Here is a 19,505-nt window from a genome sequence, read left to right on the forward strand (position 1 = left end):
TGACTCCCTGTGTTATGCTATCTTCATTTATTCAAATACTTCCCTAATATATCCTTCATGGGTTTGATATTAGGAACAAATTCAGTCCTGAATATTGGTTATTTATTTTTATTGATTAATTGCATATGTGGACTTGTGACTTGAATAATATAGCAAGGTTCCTCTATTGAAACAGATTTGCAACTATTTTGCTATTTATAATCTTGCCTAATTGCCTTGTACATTAAAGATTGTTGCTGATCCAGGATCATAAAACCAATGGCCTTTCAGTGTTCCCAAAGTACTTTCCATGCCTTACCTCACTTACATTTAGCAGCAACCTTGTGAAGGAGCTATTGTAGGTATTTCTAAACTATTCTGAGGATATGAAACTGAGTCTTATAGAGTTTAAATGACTGGGTTCAAAGAAATAGAAATGTTAAAGGCACTTCATTCATTATATCAGGTTACTTTCAAAAACATTAAATATGCCCCTTATATAAATGTTAAGAATGAATGATCCCATGTATGAAAAGTTGTATTATAACTATCAATGGTATCTTCGTGTAACTTTTAACTTTAATAAGTTAAGTAGTCTTAAACTATTAATAGTTTTAAAATAATAAAAAAAAATAAAGCTACAGTAAGTTTAGAGGCACGCTTTACTTAAAGAGTAGAAAGGGAAGAAGAATCATCAGTCCATTAGAGAAGAAAGCAATAAAGGAAAAGCTTTTATATATTAGGACTTATTTCACCTGGTCAAAAGAAAATTATGAAGTGAGAGAGAATGGAGGAGGGCATGTTTTTGTCAATGATAAAATGATAAAAATCAAAAGAGGAAAGGGGACAAATTGTTGGGAAAAGACCAATGACAAATTGACATAAGGAAGCACTTTGCCATTGCAGTTTTTCAGTGGCTGCAATGAGTTTTCCAGAAAGGCTGTAGACTTAATGAATGAGTTCCATTTTAAGATAAATTATCATATCTCAAATAATTTTAGCATAATCCTTCTTAAACATAATAGAATGGAACAGATTATTTATATCCCCTTACATCCCCTGAGACTACATTAAAGGCTACAAAATTCTAAACTTCTTTGCCTTAGTAAAATCAGAAGGATATGGATATGTCTTATGACAACAGGAAGCAACACACAATAAATTAAATTATCTTTCTAATAATAAAATTGAAAAATAATGGTAGATAATTCCTACCAAATTGTCTGAGGTATTGATGAATTTGCATATTACAGAAGTGGAACTTTAGAAATTATCTGAACATCTCATTTTACAAGTGAGTGAACTGAGGCAAAGTATAGGGGTTTCTTCATGATCCTTGGGCTATATAATCAAGCATGAAGTCAACTCCTAGTTTTCTGAATCTGTCGGGTTTTTTTTTTTTTTATTTTTATTTTTTTTTGCACCTTTAATACATCCTTTCAGAATCAGCTTTTCCCTCATGACATTATCTTTTTATGCTTATCTTGCAATTTCAATTTTCTAAAGTTTTATCAAAGTTTAATCTCCTTTGAATTCTGTATGTGATTATACATATGTACATGTATAGTATGCATATGCTGACATAGATGTTTGTATATACATATGTATGTATATACGTGTGTATACATGTATATACATGTATATGCATACATATATTTATGTTTGTTTTCTGAGAGAATGAAAAAATACAGATACAAAGTTTATCAGATTTATAGCTCCATTTAAGTTGACTAAAAATAAAATTTATTTCATGTAATAATTTTTAAACTTTATTTTGAACAATGGGATAATTCTATATTTTCTGGCATTTTGATTATAATTTCCATGGCCATTTAAAATTTTAAGTGTGTTGTTCAAATATATAACATAAGAATGTAAAAGCAAATGTAATGAAAAAAAACCCCTCAGGTTGTTGTTAATTTTTGGCATTGTGTAATTAAACCGCTTTTTAAATGTTATCTTTTGCCAGTATCTAATTAGTAAAACCATCTGTTGAAGTAGTGCCAACCCATCTGTCTGTAATGTTGTTCTCTTCATTTTTACAAAAAGAATCTGCCTTTTTCTGGTTCCTGTCTAATTAACTTTTCTCACTGTAGAATATAATGTTACTCAACTTTGTTTACACATTTCTCAAAAATATGAATATCTGGGAGTACCTGTATATAGCTTATGGACATAGAGCACATAGTCAAGAAACATTAATTAAGCACCTAGGCAATGTGCTAAAACATGGGCTTACAAAGAAAAGTAAAAGACAGTTCTTGCCCTTGGAGAGCTCACAATCTAATGGGGATGGAAATGGAAACAACAGGCAAAAGATTATATGCAAATTCTCTACTCCCATCTATAAACACTTTATACAAAACATATGTGTGTATACATATATATGTGTGTGTGTATATATATATATATATATATATATATATATATATATACATATATACATATATATAAAACATGAAAATTTAGTTCCAAGAGACATACACATGCACTGATTTATATGTGTGTCTGTATACACACACACACACACATAATCTGTAATTCACTGCTTATAGAACTCTCTAATATAAGATGAAGAGAATTAGTCAATATGCATTTATAAAGGGTTTACTCAATAGGAGCTCCCTATGTCAATTAAATCAGACACACACAGAACGAAATGAATCCACACAAAAGGGGCAACGATATTTTGCGAATTTAAATCTAAGATCACAGTGCTTCAAATTACAACTACAGGATGATGATGATGATAAAGAAGAAAAAGAACCACAATAGCCTTTATATAGCACTTTAAGCATTGAATTTCATTCCATTCTCACAATTTAGTTAGCAGGATCTATTGTTATTCCCATTTTATACTTGAGGAAAATGAAATTTAGTAAAAACTAGTGATATTTCCAGGATTACACATCTAATAAGTATCTGAAGTAAGATTTGAACCTATTTCATTACTTGTGGAACATTGGCTAAAATATTTGATAATATATACTCTATCCCTATATAAATGAAGATATATGGCATATATGTATATGTGTATGTATATATATATATATATATATATATATATATATATACATACACATACACATATACATATACATACACACAAATACATATTATATAGAGAGATAAATCTATTTGTATAAAGAGATAACATTATAAATATAGGTATAATGCATATAATATATAAATAATGTATGATATACTTATATAATAATATATATTACATGTACCATAATTTGAATATTGCATAATGTCTATATAATACCTATCTATATGATTTTTAAATATAAAATGCATGTTATTTATGTATAAATGTACCATATATTTCATTTGTACACATTCTCAAGTATTTTGATCAGTGTGTTCTATAAGCACTTGATTGGCTATAGCTTTATTGTTTTCCAACAGTGTGAACATGGATAAGTTGATTATATTTCCAGTCTTAAATTTCTTCTTTTGTAAAGTTATACTTTTAGAATACTTGATATTTCAAATAACTTCTAGTGCTAAAACTTTGTTTGAATTCTATTTTATTGTTTTCCAAAACAAAGGCGATCCCACTAAAATATCCTAAATATTTTATTTTTCCTTCAAGGATGCTACAATACCATTTATTATTTCTTGTGGTCTGGGATCACCTTTGCCTCTCTAATTTTATGCCATTAGAGGGTAAGCCGTGAGCTAGAAATGCTTTGAATATTGACACAGTGATGAGTTTTACTTCTTGATCTGAGAACCATCTTAATAATTTTGGAGAAAGTTTCATTACATGATTGTCTAAAAAATGTTTTCCCCCCCTACTCACAGCAATTCTATAATGCAAACCATTTCATGTTATATGTTGAAGTGATAATAGCAAGACGAAGTAAACAAAGTGATTTATGTACCTTATAGTCTATGAATCTCATTACAACCTTTTGATATAATTGTGCTATAATGATTATTATAAAATAATTAATAGCATATAATACTTTGTTTTGACTAATAACAATATTGTAAAATATTTATAATGTAAATTAATAACAATAGTTATTGTTATCCTTATTTTAGGAATGGATTTTACAAAGCTTGCATTAAGTGTTTACTATGATAATTGCTAAGAGTACAGTTAAAGAAGTCATTTTACAGATGAGAAAACTGATTCAGAGAAGTTAAATTAACTTTAGTTATATAGTCTAGTGTCATAAGGCAACATTTAAAATCATATCTTCCTGAATGAATTCTTCTCCATCTCCAGAGGAATCAAACAGTGATAAAATTATGGATATTTAAATGTTAGAGTAGAATTTGTGAACACAGCATAGTAAGAGAAATTACTTTCTCAATAAATTTTTATAATACAGTTTATAAACTTCTAGTAGCATAAAATGCAGAAAACAAAATCCACTTAGGAGAATAATATATCAATATGATAAAAGCCAGTTATATATATATGTTGATTGCTGCTTATTCTACTTTCTTAAGATTCAGTTATATGAGAAAATGTATTAGAGAATGAAAGCATAATAAAAAAAAAAACCTGACACATGTAGCACCTTAACATTTATAAAGCACTTTACATACATTATCTTTTGTTAGTTTTACAACAGTTAGATAAATTGGATGCCAAGGTTATATTTCCTAGTTTGTGAATGACAGACTAAGTTCAGAGAATTTTAAATAAGTTTCTCATGGTCACACAGCTAATGAATATTGAATGAATCATTGAATCTCAAGTCTTCTGAACTTCAAGTATATTTTTATGTCCATTGCAGAGCAGAAAAGTAATTTTCACATCAGATATGTCAATTTCAGATCTTTACAGTATGAATTGAATAATATAATCAATACTGGAGGACAAGGATTAGACTGTAAGAATGTGTTTGGATATAAAAGAAATAGTTTGATAGGAATGTAATTGTAATGTTATTTTAAAACATTTTATTTTCATGGTCTTTGCTAATTTAAGCCTTTTTTTCATGTTATCCTTGTAATGACTTTGTTAGGTAGGCAAATCAAGTAAGCCCTCTATTTTATACATGAAGAAACAGTCTCAGAGAATTACCTTCTCCATTTCACAAAGTTAGAAAGATGTGGAAGCCATATCATTGATCTTTAGTCCAAGAGGCTCTTCATAATCTGAGTGAACTACCCGAGAGGAATTCATTAGATGATGTGCAGTAGAAGTTTTAGTTCAGGGTAAAGATGATTGATTGCTTTATCTCTTCTATAAAACCTTTGAAACACTGTATTTTGGATCAACCATTCAATCATTCATGGTAGGAATCAGTATTTATATTTATTGAATTGTGTAGCTCTGTAATTTAACTTTTTTCTCCTACATTACATATGTGTAGACTAATGGCTTATATGGGATATTTAAGCTGGGAACAATGCAATGGCTGGGGGAAAAAGTGATGAAAAATTAGTCTTTTGCAGTAGGCAACCTATGGCTGATTTATAAGAAGTCATTAGAAAGAACAACATAGGAAGAACCGACAAGGATAGTATATCTTTCGAGGCTACATCCAGATCAATCAGATCACAGATCATTTGAGTATATTACCAAATATCTTAGTGCAGTTTAGCAGCAGCTGGGTGACCTAGGAGAAACTAGAGCATTAGTCCCATAATCAGGAAGGTCTAAGTTCAAATCTAGTATCAGACACACTAATGCCTTGCATGTGGCACTTTTCAAATGATAGCTGTTATAATTATTAATAATATATTAATATTGTGGATTATTGTCTATTTATGAACAGAGTTTACTACCATCATACTTTATTTTTTCAAGATAACATTTTCATTCAGCTCTAGATGACTGCCTTTAGGAAATGTTTTCTCCAAATTGTGATGAATCCAGCAAATATTTAAATTAATCAATTCATTTAGAAGCATATATTTTGGCCCAATTGGCATATATACAATATCAGTCCCATTCTTTCAAATACTTTCATAATTGTGACTAACCCTTGCAGTCTGATGAAAATAAAATAGATGTCCAAGTATCAGAAACACATTGGAGATAATGTGATCCACCACACATTTTCAGTAAAGTGACTGTATTTTAACATAGTACTATAGCAGTGTTCATAAATAGTATCATGCCCCTAGAGAATGAAGAATACTTGAAAATCTCTCACACTTCATGCCGTTCAAGGACCTTTTGTTAGAGATTATTGTTTCTTATATCTTAGAGTAATACATTTGTATCTTAGATAGAGTAATACATTTGAAAATCCTCTCATTCTTGTTTTAGTAAAGAAAGGATTTTTTTTTCTTTCTGATTTTAGCTAATATTTCTCTTGTAATGCAAAGGACATTGGGCTTCCACAACTTATATGTTGCTTTTTGTTTGCCTTTTCTGAAACAGAATCTGAATAAACCTTAGATTAGATAGGGATTCTTACCTTTTTATACTTCAAGTAAATTAAAATCCCTGTAACGGTTTTGCTTGTTGATAATATCAGTATTTTACCATTACAAAAGAACCATAAAAATGTGTGTTACTTTAGAAAATGCTTTGTATTTCACAATTTTCAATATCATAGTTTTAATATAAAAGCACAATCATTTCTAAGATTAGAAAATTAAAATTGCATATGGTCTCTTTTGTTAATACACTTTATTACTGAAGCATATTGATAAATAAGTAAATTGCAAATACACACAAAATTGGAATAGAGAGTAATGATAGCTTTCTTTAAATAATAATAACATTTTAATGTACAAAACTTCATTTTTCCTAAGTCTCTTGGTAAATAGGTAATGGAAATATATTTATTACTTACAGATGAAGAAACTGATTGAATGGTTAAGCAATTAAGCCAAAATCACATGGGAAATATCATTGGATTTGATGTCATCATAGGAGCTGGGTTATACTGTTTACTTGTGACTTAGGAAGTGACTTAGGAAGTTGTTATTTTTTACCTCTTTGAGTCTTAGTTTTTTCACTTGTCAAATAAGAGAAAGAGACTAAACAAGTTCTTTATTTTCAGTTTATGATTCTATGATAAATTGGTATCAGAATTGGCACTCAAATCCCTTGATATCAACAACAAAATTAAAGCATTTTAAAAAGCATTATTGACAAAAACGTGTTTCTGTAAGTCAAATCTCAGTTCTCACATTCCATGCAACCATTGGTCATAATGGCATATATATATATATATATATATATATATATATATATATATATATATTTTTTTTTTTTTTTTTTTCTCTCCCCCACTGAGGCTGGGGTTAAGTGACTTGTCCAGGGTCACATAGCTAGGAAGTGTTAAGTGTCTGAGACCAGATTTGAACTCAGGTCCTCCTGAATTCAAGGCTGGTGCTCTATCCACTGTGCCACCTAGCTGCCCCATAGGGCATATAATTAAAGACAAACTAGTTAAAATTGGATTTAAATCAGTTTTGTTTTTAAGGAAAGCTGACTGTATCTCTAATCCAGAATTATGAGAATTGGGTCATTTAGTAAGCAATATAGAAAAATTATATAGCAAGTTTTTGTTAGTGTTTCTTGACACTGAGAAATTTTTAGGAAAATTATATTGTGTATATTTTAAGAGATTATTGTTTGGATAAAATGATATGTTTCTTTTGAAAACTTACTATGGAGTTATATTTACTAATTAGTATATATACTATTCTATTACATAATCTCTATATGAAGCATGCTTTATTGTACTTCACATTTCCAATTGCTTTCTTCAAGTTCTTTATATTTTCTCAGAAATAATAAAAAATTTGTAAAATGGAATTAAATTATTTTGTAATTTTTTGAGTTGATACATTTTTGTGTGTTTCACCCAAATTATAAGAAAAAAAAATCCTCTTCCTTATGTCAGCCATTTAAACAAAAGTTAATATCTGTTATTGGTATGAAACTCTGCTCCTTTAGAAATTCAGCTATATTAAAATACAGTTAATGCAGAAAATCATAATAATGGATGGAACAAATATATATGTGATGTTCATTTTTCCTGCAAGAGTATGTATAACTATATGCATCCATATCTATATCATAGCAAAAACAAAATTACCTCAAACTAAAAAGTCTTTAAAAAGGCTTGGAAAAACACATCAACATCTGTAATACAGTAATATCTGATGAAGATACTTTTTTTCTTCCCTCTATGTGGACTTTGTTTATTATTTTAGGCAATTTCAGAGTCTAATAGAAGGAAATATCAGATATCAAAACATACTGAAATAAAGCCAACATGAATTGACTTTTGTTAGTATGAGAAGAAAAACTGTGGTTCTAATTATTAGGTCATATTTTGGGTTCTTTAGTTGTTATTTTTAAACTTATAAGTGTCTCTGCCAATGTAAATCCTATTTTGTTGGTCTACATGGTGCATCTCTCCTGATATAGAAATATTTATTGAAGTACATATTACATATATGTCAAAAGAATTAATGAAAATCTCACTTTGCTAAACACTTTAAAAATTTATATTTGAGAGCAAAATGATATACAATTATAACAAAAGAAAAGACTTTGATGAAATTTAGATTATTGCTCAGTATAAAGTTATAAAAAAATTTTAGTAAGAAAAAAATGTATCACACAGTATATAAATTATTTGTATTCTACTGGGCCAGGTGAAAGGAAGACATTTCCTTTCACCATAACACATCACTGAATATCTCATAGAAACTATAAAACTCAGCTGTAGTATATTTTTGTAGGTATATTTTTGATTTTAAGCTTATGAATATTGATAGGATATACTAGGGATGTTTAAAAGGGAGCATTTTTAAAAGAGTATATATTAGTTATCTAAAAGTGATTGAGAAGCCATTTTGTGAAAAGGAGAATGGGCTTCATTAGATTAGGCTCAAAAAACAAAAACAGGGACAATATGGAAAAACTACAAAGAAGCAAATTAGAGCTTGATATAAAAAAAAAGTTTCCTAAAGATTAAAAATTTTAATGTAGGATTCCACTGCCCTATAAGGTAATGGATCACTCTTCAATGGAGACTAACAAAGATTGGGTGATAATTTATTGAATATTTATAGAGGGCTTCTTTCTTAAAAATATATTTACCATATAAAATTTAAATATGCATAATATTTTATATGTATATACACATATATCTATATGTATATGTAAACACACACACACACACACACACATATATATATATATATATATATATATATATATATATATATATATATATATATATATATATATATATATATATATATATATATATGTATACTCACATTTATTGAATATTTATGTCAGAGAATACAGAACTATCACCTACCTGGAAAGCCTGACTTAAGTCTTTTCTGATAGATCATGGCTGAATGACTTTGGGCACATCATTTAACTTCTCAGTACTCAAAAACAAAAAAAAACTCTCTAAAAATTTAAGTTACAGAGAAGCTGTTCACTTCCCTGATAGAGGAAGTTATTAGAAACTCCTTCTACCAATAATATAATTGGTCTACTTTATACCCTTGTGAGTTTTTATTCTGAATTTAATAGTCATCAAATATAAACTTTTCATTACACAAATTGGAGAGACTGGGGCTTGGGTAATTGAACCAAAGAAGTACATTCCTGGGTTAGGTTCAATGACTAATTTCCCTTCTTTTCATCAAGGTACTCAATGTGGCAAATTTGATTTTTATTTTGTATAGATTTAGGAATAGTATACGAACTGCTATGCACTTAATTTTTAAGTCTTGTCTATAGAGTGATGGAAGATACTTGCATATATAGAAAGCAGGACTGAAGATCATTTAAACATTCCTCAAAATTACTAATTCAAAACATTTTAAAGCAGTATTTTAAAATGTTAAAATTTGTGCCTCTATATAACTTTATAGATGAGATATTTATTTGTCACTGACCAAGTAATCATAAATCATTCCCTTGTTTTCCTAGCTTGTTAAATGTTGCAAATTCAGAAAATGATAAGATAGTGGATAATATTTTTTTAATATTTATGGAGAGCAGCATCCTTTTTAGAAGTAAGCCTTCACACAATGTAATTTAGTTCTATATTCAATTATGAGCATTTTGATACAAATTAATGAATGACATTTTCTACTCTGACTCTTTGATCAATAAACTATTGTTTAATTTTATTAATTACACACACACACACACATATGTTTCTTAATCCAAACCAGAATACTTAAAACATTTTTTTTCCTTATAGGCTGTGGAGTGGGAGTGTGATGAAGCTACTAAAAGAGCCTGTTACAGTAAGGGAAAATCTAAGGTAAGGGTATAACAGCCTGATTCTTAATTCAGAATTTACTTTTGAATTCTCCTCCCTTTCTTCTTCTTTTTCCTCTTCCTCCTCCTCTGTCTCCTCCTCTTCCTCCAAGAATTATCTGTTCCACTCAAGTAGGAGATGTGATATCTTGTTTCTTACTATGTCTTTATATGAATAATCTTGCATAATTCCATTTGATTTATGTCTTATTCTGTTATATTTCTTGAGATGCCTTGCCTCTCATTATTCAGAAATAAGTTGGTTTATTTAAAATTACTTCTTTTTCTTCTTCTTACTAGTTAAATCCCATATCCATGTTCAATAAAACAAACTGATTTAGTTATAAGGTCAAGAAATTTGTCTTGGTAGAAAATTTTGATGATGTTGGCCCTTTGTTTACAAAATTAGATATAGTATTATAGTTAGTATTTTGGATGTAATCTTTTTTTTTAATTTAGAATTTTTTTCACAGTATATATGCATGAGTAATTTTTTTATAATATTATCCCTTGTATTCATTTTTCCAAATTATCCCCCCCTCTCTCCATTCCCTCCCCCCCCGATGACAGGCAATCCCATACATTTTACATGTGTTACTATAAAACCTAGATACAATATATGTGTGTAAATACCATTTTCTTGTTGCACATTAAGTATTAGATTCCGAAGATATAAGTAACCTGGGTAGATAGACAGTAGTGCTAACAATTTACATTCACTTCCCAGTGTTCCTTCTCTGGGTGTAGTTATTTCTGTCCATCATTGATCAACTGGAAGTGAGTTGGATCTTCTTTATGTTGAAGATATCCACTTCCATCAGAATATATCTTCATACAGCATTGAAGTGTACAGCGCTCTTCTGGTTCTATTGATTTCACTCAGCATCAGTTAATGTAAGTCTCTCCAAGCCTCTCTGTATTCCTCCTGCTGGTCATTTCTTACAGAGCAATAGTATTCCATAACCTTCATATACCTTAATTTATCCAACCATTCTCCAATTGATGGGCATCCATTCAACTTCCAGTTTCTAGCTACAGCAAAAAGAGCTGCCACAAACATTTTGGCATGGATGTAATCTTTCAGAAAGAGAAACCTTTCAGGGTTTTGGGGCTTTGCTTCATAAAGTTGGAATATCTTTTCCTAATGCCATGGACTTGGACTTCTCTATTTGGCTGTTTTCCCATACTTTTAGCCATCATTGTTTTGTATCCCAGATCTTCCGACATCAATTAGCTTTTATTAAGGGACATTTTCTTTGAAATTACTGGAAGAAAACACAATAATATTAATATTATTATATCACCCACACACACACACACACACACACACACACACATACATATATATAGTCAAACAAAACAAACACATGGACCATTTTTTTTTGAGAATACAGGTCTCATTCTATAACTCTGGTTCATCCTCTGCCAAAAGGGGAAAAGCATATTTTATTATTACTATCCTGAAATTACAGTTGTTCACTAGTCAATAGAGTTCAGCATAATCCTGTTAGAATATAATGCAATTCAGAATTATTGACTTTTAAAAAGACTAATATTTGCCAAGAAGATGAATAGTCCCTTGTATAAACACTGTTTTATCCTCTACTTTTGTGTCTACTCCTTAGTAAAATCTTGTCTCCTGATATAGAACCATATTTAGGAAAATCTGCAAATAACATGGTGAAAACGCCAGGCAATTTTGAGTTCTTCTGTCTACTAAAAGATAGTGGGAAGCAGATGTTTCAATAATAGATAATATTTTCAGTATAGAGCAAGCTCCATTCCAAATGGAGTAAACATAACCTTTGCTCTCTTTCTACACACACACACACACACACACACACACACACACACACACACACACACACACTCTGCTTTCCTGTATTACATTTCTGTCTAAAGTAAAAATTAAATCATTAAAAATACATTTTTAGTCATCTCCTTAAGGGATGTCCCAATTAGTTCATTTTTGAGGGAAGGATACAACAGCCTAATTTTTAAATCAGGACTAGGAAGGAAGGAAGCTATAGATTGTAGTTTAGAAGTTTAAGATTATTGGTACTTGGGTATGCCAGTATTCCTTTATCTTGTTTTCTTCCCTGTAGTTCTCATCGATATTATATGCTCTCTTTCTTTATTGATAAGCTTTGGTTGATGATATTTACAGTCACAAATTAATACCAAATATAAGAAATTACCATGTAAAAACGTCAATTCATAAGAAATGATTTTTGTTAAACATTAACATTTATCACAGTCACTTACTTTAAAGAAATCTTATAACACCTACACAGATCTGAATTGTATGTAATTACATTGTAAAGTACATATAGATTGAAATGGATTTTGACTACTTGGAAAAATATAATTCAATCTTGTTTTAAAATTCTATTTTTGTCCATGTTTTCTAAATCATACTTTCATTGGTTATTATCCTAAATGATATATTTGCATATTTTCAGAAGGAACCTGCCTTGGTGAGCAAAACAATAGTTCCAATAAAATATATGATTTATTATTTACAATTATTTAAAATATATCCTCCATTATTGTGTTCTGTAAGCTTAAAAGTATAAAAAGAGATTGTCATTGTGGTTATAAGGGAAAGACAACTTGTATCCTTAAAATGGAAATGCTTTGCTTTATCAACTATGAGTATTTAGTAGGGCAGTAGACACTTTTATAGCTGGCTAGCTATCTTGGAAACCTGAATTGGAAATTGAATTCTTTGTCATTTGAAGAATTGTGTGTATATCATTCAGCAAATATACAATTGTGAAAAAATGTAGGAAACTCTTACATTTAAGTTTGTAGATAGTCATGTTGAGATTTATATAACTTTTTGGCATATTGCCATTTTGAAGATTGTCTCCCTTAATTTTTTGAATATTTTGCCAGTGGGAGCAAAAACACTTTTTAAATGATACTTTTGTTTGGGAGATATTAAGTATAATATAAGCATTAGTTAGTATGCATTTATCAAGTAACTACCCCAAGGTAAAATCTTATTCTAAATTAATCAGAATTAAAGAGAAATCAAAGACTTTCTTCTTGACCCTACTATATGTTACAGAAATCAAAACATAGAAGTGTAAACAATCTAAAAATATTCTCTTTGGTTATTAATTTTCTTGTCTTAATCCTGTAACATGTTGGCAATATTGTCCTTCTTTTATTATCTTTGCATATTCACCAATGAAAAATGGGATAACATAAATGCACTCTAATTTTTATTTCATATGTAAAAGTACTGCAGTTTGCTTTTTCTTGATCTAAATGCTGATAATACTTCCATAGAATTTCTGCTTTTTTTGATTTTTTTTTGCATTTACCAAATTTTGAGAATTACCAAATCACCAAATTTACCAAATTAGAATTCATTAGTCTTTTTTTTAAAATAGTCTCTTGTCATTCTGTAGTTTCTTATTTCTTTTTTTCCTTTCCTCTCTTTAGCTGACCATATTCCTTTTAAAAAATGAAATATTTGTTCATAGTTATTAAATTGTAATTATTTTGAAAGATCTGATAACAATCCTTGTTGTTAATTTGTTTATCACTTACTTTGAAGGAGACACAATATTAGCTTTAAATTGCATGTTTGAAAAGAAAAATTCGAGAGAAATTAACATTAAAGTTATTAATATACATTAAGATGCATTTTAATATGTATCATTGAAATTACATATCACTTAAGACAAAGAACCTTCCTTGGCAATTAATTTAAGATTAATTGCTTGGGAAGTAATCATGAAAGATTAAGTCCTCTAATGCTGCTATTAATCAATATTCCCAGTGATTTCCAAGTAATGTTAGTTCAACATTTTAAATAAAAAATGTGGATAAAATGTGATTTGGAAGTGAATGATGACATTATTATCAATATGAAGCAAGTTTCCTATACCAAAACCATCTTCCATTGACACTTTTCTCTTTACATGTGAGAGTAATTCAATTCAATTCAAGTCTAAAAAACATTTATTAAGTATTTGTCATTTGCAAGACACTGTATTTGGTGCCAGAAATATAAAAATAAAAATTAAAAGTGCTCCTGCCCCAAAGGAACTTACATTCCATTGGGAACAGGGAAAATGAACAACAATTAGCATATAAATAAAGATGAGAGTAGGAAAAGGTGCTATCAGATAGGGAGATCAGGAGAGGTTTGCTATAGAAAATAACATCACAACTGGACATTGAGGGAGGCTTATAAGTCTCATTGACAAAAATAAAGATTTGTATTCCAATTTTTGCAGAGCCTTGGAAGCAGAAGATAGAATATAGAGTTTGGTGGTCTGGCTAATTTAGACTATATATTGCATAAAATGATGGAAAGTATAATGTGAAACAAAAATGTAAACATAGAGTAGGCTTGAATTAGATTGTTAATAAATGTTTTTTATCAAAGAAATTTAAATTACATCAAATTATAAGGGATTAGTTTTGAATAAGTAGCAGTCGAAACACCTGTGAAGTTTTTGGCCCACCAAATTATCAAAGGTGTCAAAAGATAGAAATAATCTGTTTTGGAGGGTGGTATAGAAAAACAGGCACACTTTTTAAAATTAGAATTAAATACAATTATTCTGGAAAGCAATTTGGAATTATCTAACAAAAGACCTAAATGACCATGTCACAGAGATTCTACTATTAGTACATATCCCAAGTTGATCACTGACAAAAAAGAAAGCTTCCATATTTATATGTGACAGGAAAGAATGGGAAACAAAGTAGATTCCTATTGACTATTGAATGGATAAGTTAATAGTGATATATGAATGTCATAAAATATTGCTTTACTATAAAAAACACTGAATACAATGAATTCATAGAAGTATATGAATGGAATAAAAGTAGAATCTCAAAAAAAACCCATGTAGAATAAGTACAGAGTATAAATAGAAAGAATGACAATTGCATAGAAATAAAAAATTGTTATAAAATTACAAAGGAGAAGCTTAGTCCTGAAAAAGAAATGTCACCTTCCCTTATTCCATTACAGATGTGGTGTGGGAGTAGATAAGTGGTGGTCTATGATTGTGAAACATTGTAAATGTCAGATTTTTTTCAATATATATTTTTTCTTTTTAAAAACATTCTTTGTCATAAAGAATAGTTCTCTGGCAGTTTAGGAAAGAAACAGGAGAAATGAAGACTATCTGCAATTTAAAATATTAATAAATATTTATTTTTGGAAAATATATCCAAAAAATTAAGAAATCATAACTTTAAGAAATCATAACTTGTGGTCCATACATTTATATATTAATAATTAAATTTGATTAATATTTTCATTATATTTTTCTTGATTATAATTATCAAATAAGGAAAAACAATATTTATAATTTAATGATTTTTCACAAGGCTTCATTAAATGCTGACTATATGCAAAGTACTATATTATGTTTGTAGATACAAACCCAAAATGAACCTATTCCTTCCATTACAGAACTTATGTTCAACCAAAAATAGGTTTATAAAAACAAAGAAAAAGTTAATTATCAAAGCTAGGAAAAAACATTTTTTTATTATTGTGGTATTATATTATTTACTAATTGTTAATAAAAGTATTAGAAATAAATATGGCTTTAGAAGTTGTAATTATACTTTTTGTAAATGAAATATTTAAATATAGTAAATTTTCTACTCTCCAATATAGTAAGGGGAATAAATGGTACAAAATCCATAAATGTATCCTATAGCCTTCATATGGTGTGAATGCTAAGATTTTGGAAAAGAAAATAGGGAATGAAAACACAGGAATTGAAGATTTTCCTCCATACTCACATTCTTGATTCCTGTAATATTATGATAGATTTTCTTTTGCCAAGTTTCATTGCTTGCAAAATACTGTGCTTATTCCTTGATTGGAATGTAGTTTTAGCTATGGGAATATATAGAGATAGCAGAAAGAAAAGACAGAAAATGATGAATGTTTTTTACTAAAGATATTTAACCCAGAAAAACCTCCTCAAATAGTTTATCTTAAATGCAAGAGGATTTAATGGCAGTGCAAGATGATAAAAAATATAGTTCCTTCTATGTTGCTTAAAAAAAAAGCTAAACTAATAAACTTAAGTCCTTCTCTGACCTCTTTCTTGTGTTTGTATTAAATTTTGCCTAATATTTTAGAGGTGGTTTTCTAAATTATTTTTATCTCAAATAGATTTATGAGTTTTCATATAATATAATCTTGCAGCCAACATCACTGCCTAGTAGCTAACAAGTAGTAGACATAATACTTTGAAGTTCAACATTCCTGACAAATCAAATATAACAAATTAGACTGATCATTAAGGAAAACATTCCTTGAAGAATCAATATCATGCTTTAAAAACATACAATGATTATATTTAAGTCTAGATTTTCCATATATTTGTTGTAATATAAAAATGAGCATTATTCATATTATTGAATAGCACAGGGACACTCTAAACTTTTTCTATTATATTCACTGATTTCTTTTTTTCCCCAAACACAAGTTTTCCCTATCTTCTTTCATATAATTGCTTTAATTTTCTCCAGTTCCTCTTTTGTTTACATAGGATTTTCTAACTTACATGGAGAATAATGATTGTGGCAGCAATATAGAATTGGAAGGATTTGCAGAAAAGCACTGTGTAGTGTGTGTGTGTGTGCATGTACATATGTATTTATGGCTATGCTGGATAAGTTGTATATTTTTACTCCTTCAATCTCTTTCATATAGATTTTACATTTTCCTCATATGTAGATTTATCCATGTCATTTGTGTGTTTAAAAATCTTAGTGATTTATAGTTAGAATTTAACTTGATCTATCATTCCAAGACGTCCACATTATGGTTCTATAGGCTGATCTTAGCTGATTCCAAAATACCCAAGTAGTAATGAACAGCTGGTCCCATTGTCTGGGAAGAGTGATATTATAGTATGATAGTGAAATTCAAAGTTATAAATTGTAATTAATGTTTAAAAGAGTCAATGATGGTATGTTAAAAGTAATCTGCATTGAACCAATTATTCTGGTGTTAAGAGATTTAACAAAGAAATCAGTAAATAAACTTAATTAAGCATCCATTATAGACTAGGCACTGTGCTAGGCAGAGGGGGTAGAAGGAAAGGTAAAAGACAGCCTGCTTTCAAAGATATCACAATCTAATGGAGTTTACCTTGGATAATGAAGAGAGGAATCTTAACTAGGAAGCCCCCCCCCCAAAAAAAACAAACAAACAAAAAAAAACTAATACACAAGTTTGGCGCTCCTGATAGCATATGATGAGTGACAAGACTGTAAAGTCCTTAAGAAATAGATTGACAGTCTCAGAGATAATGTGGCAGCTTGTATAACACAAAGTGAAGTGGAATGTCAGCTAGTATGAAGACTGAGTCACACTCTTGAGTTGAGGGCAGATGTGTGATAAGATTTGTTTATAGGACAGTAGAGGGCCAATGAATGGTTTATAAGTATTTCAGGTAAAAAGTAGGAAAATAGTGAGTGTTCACCAATGAAGTCTTCCAATTGAATATAAGTCTTTTTTTTTTTTTTTTTTTTTTTTATTTTAAATTTTTTATTTTATTTTATAATTATAACATTTTTTGATAGTACATATGCATGGGTAATTTTTTACAACATTATCCCTTGCACTTACTTCTATTCAGATTTTTTCCCTTCCTCCCCCAACCCCCTCCCCCAGATGGCAAGCAGTCTTATTATATATGTTAAATATATTACAGTATAATTTAGATACAATATATGTGTGTAGAACTGAATTTTTTGTTGCACAGGTAGAATTGGATTCAGAAGGTAAAAATAACAGTTTACATTCATTTCCCAGTGTTCCTTTTCTGGATGTAGCTGGTTCTGTCCATCATTAATCAATTGGAATTGGATTAGCTCTTCTCTATGTTGAAGAAATCCACTTCCATCAGCATACATCCTCGAACAGTATCATTGTTGAAGTGTATAATGATCTTCTGGTTCTGCTCGTTTCACTCAGCATCAGTTGATGTAAGTCTCTCCAAGCCTCTCTGTATTTCTCCTGTTGGTCATTTCTTATAGAACAATAATATTCCATAACATTCATATACCATAGTTTACCCAACCATTCTCCAATTGATGGACATCCATTCATCTTCCAGCTTCTAGCCACTATGAAAAGGGCTGCCACAAACATTTTGGCACATACAGGACCCTTTCCCTTCTCTAGTAGTTCCTTGGGGTATAAGCCCAGTAGTAGTATGGCTGGGTCAAAGGGTATGCACATTTTGATAACTTTTTGGGCATAATTCCAGATTGCTCTCCAGAATGGTTGGATTCTTTCACAACTCCACCAACAATGCATCAGTGTCCCAGTTTTCCCACAGCCCCTCCAACATTCATCGTTATTTGTTCCTGTCATCTTAGCCAATCTGACAGGTGTGTAATGATACCTCAGAGTTGTCTTAATTTGCATTTCTCTGATCAATAGTGATTTGGAACACTCTTTCATATGAGTGGAAATAGTTTTAATTTCATCATCTGAAAATTGTCTGTTCATATCCTTTGACCATTTATCAATTGGAGAATGGCTTGATTTCTTATAAATTAAAGTCAATTCTCTGTATATTTTGGAGATGAGGCCTTTATCAGAACCTTTAACTGTAAAAATTTTTTCCCAATTTGTTACTTCCCTTCTAATCTTGTTTGCATTAGTTTTGTTTGTGCAGAAACTTTTTAATTTGGTGTAATCAAAATGTTCTATTTTGTGATCAATAATGGTCTCTAGTTCTCCCTTGGACACAAACTCCTTCCTCCTCCACAAGTCTGAGAGGTAAACCATCCCCTGTTCCTCCAATTTATTTATGATTTCGTTCTTTATGCCTAAATCTTGGACCCATTTTGATCTAATCTTAGTATGTGGTGTTAAATGTGGGTCCATGCCTAGTTTCTGCCATACTAATTTCCAGTTTTCCCAGCAGTTTTTGTCAAATAATGAATTCTTATCCCAAAATTTGGGATCTTTGGGTTTGTCAAAGATTAGATTGCTATTTTTATTCACTATCTTGTCCTGGGAACCTAACCTATGCCACTGATCAACTAGTCTATTTCTTAGCCAATACCAAATGGTTTTGGTGACGGTTGCTTTATAATATAGCTTTAAATCAGGTACACTTAGACCACCTTCCTCTGACTTTTTTTTCATTAGTTCCCTTGCAATTCTCGACCTTTTATTCTTCCATATGAATTTTGTTGTTATTTTTTCTAGGTCATTAAAATAGTTTCTTGGGAGTCTGATTGGTATAGCACTAAATAAATAGATTAGTTTGGGGAGTATTGTCAT

At 29.7% G+C, this 19,505-nt stretch overlaps 1 protein-coding gene across 3 annotated transcripts in view; it reads left to right on the forward strand.

The window, feature by feature from the left end:
• SEMA5A (semaphorin 5A) overlaps window positions 1-19,505 on the forward strand; it is a 623,550-nt gene that overhangs the window by 315,009 nt on the left and 289,036 nt on the right. For all 3 annotated transcript variants that reach the window (XM_074279132.1, XM_074279134.1, XM_074279133.1), the window contains one exon: window positions 10,149-10,211. In XM_074279132.1, the coding sequence (XP_074135233.1) occupies window positions 10,149-10,211 (63 nt within the window). The remainder of the gene's footprint in view (window positions 1-10,148; window positions 10,212-19,505) is intronic.

This window comes from Sminthopsis crassicaudata, chromosome 1 (assembly GCF_048593235.1).
Source record: "Sminthopsis crassicaudata isolate SCR6 chromosome 1, ASM4859323v1, whole genome shotgun sequence".
NCBI classification, from domain to species: domain Eukaryota; kingdom Metazoa; phylum Chordata; class Mammalia; order Dasyuromorphia; family Dasyuridae; genus Sminthopsis; species Sminthopsis crassicaudata.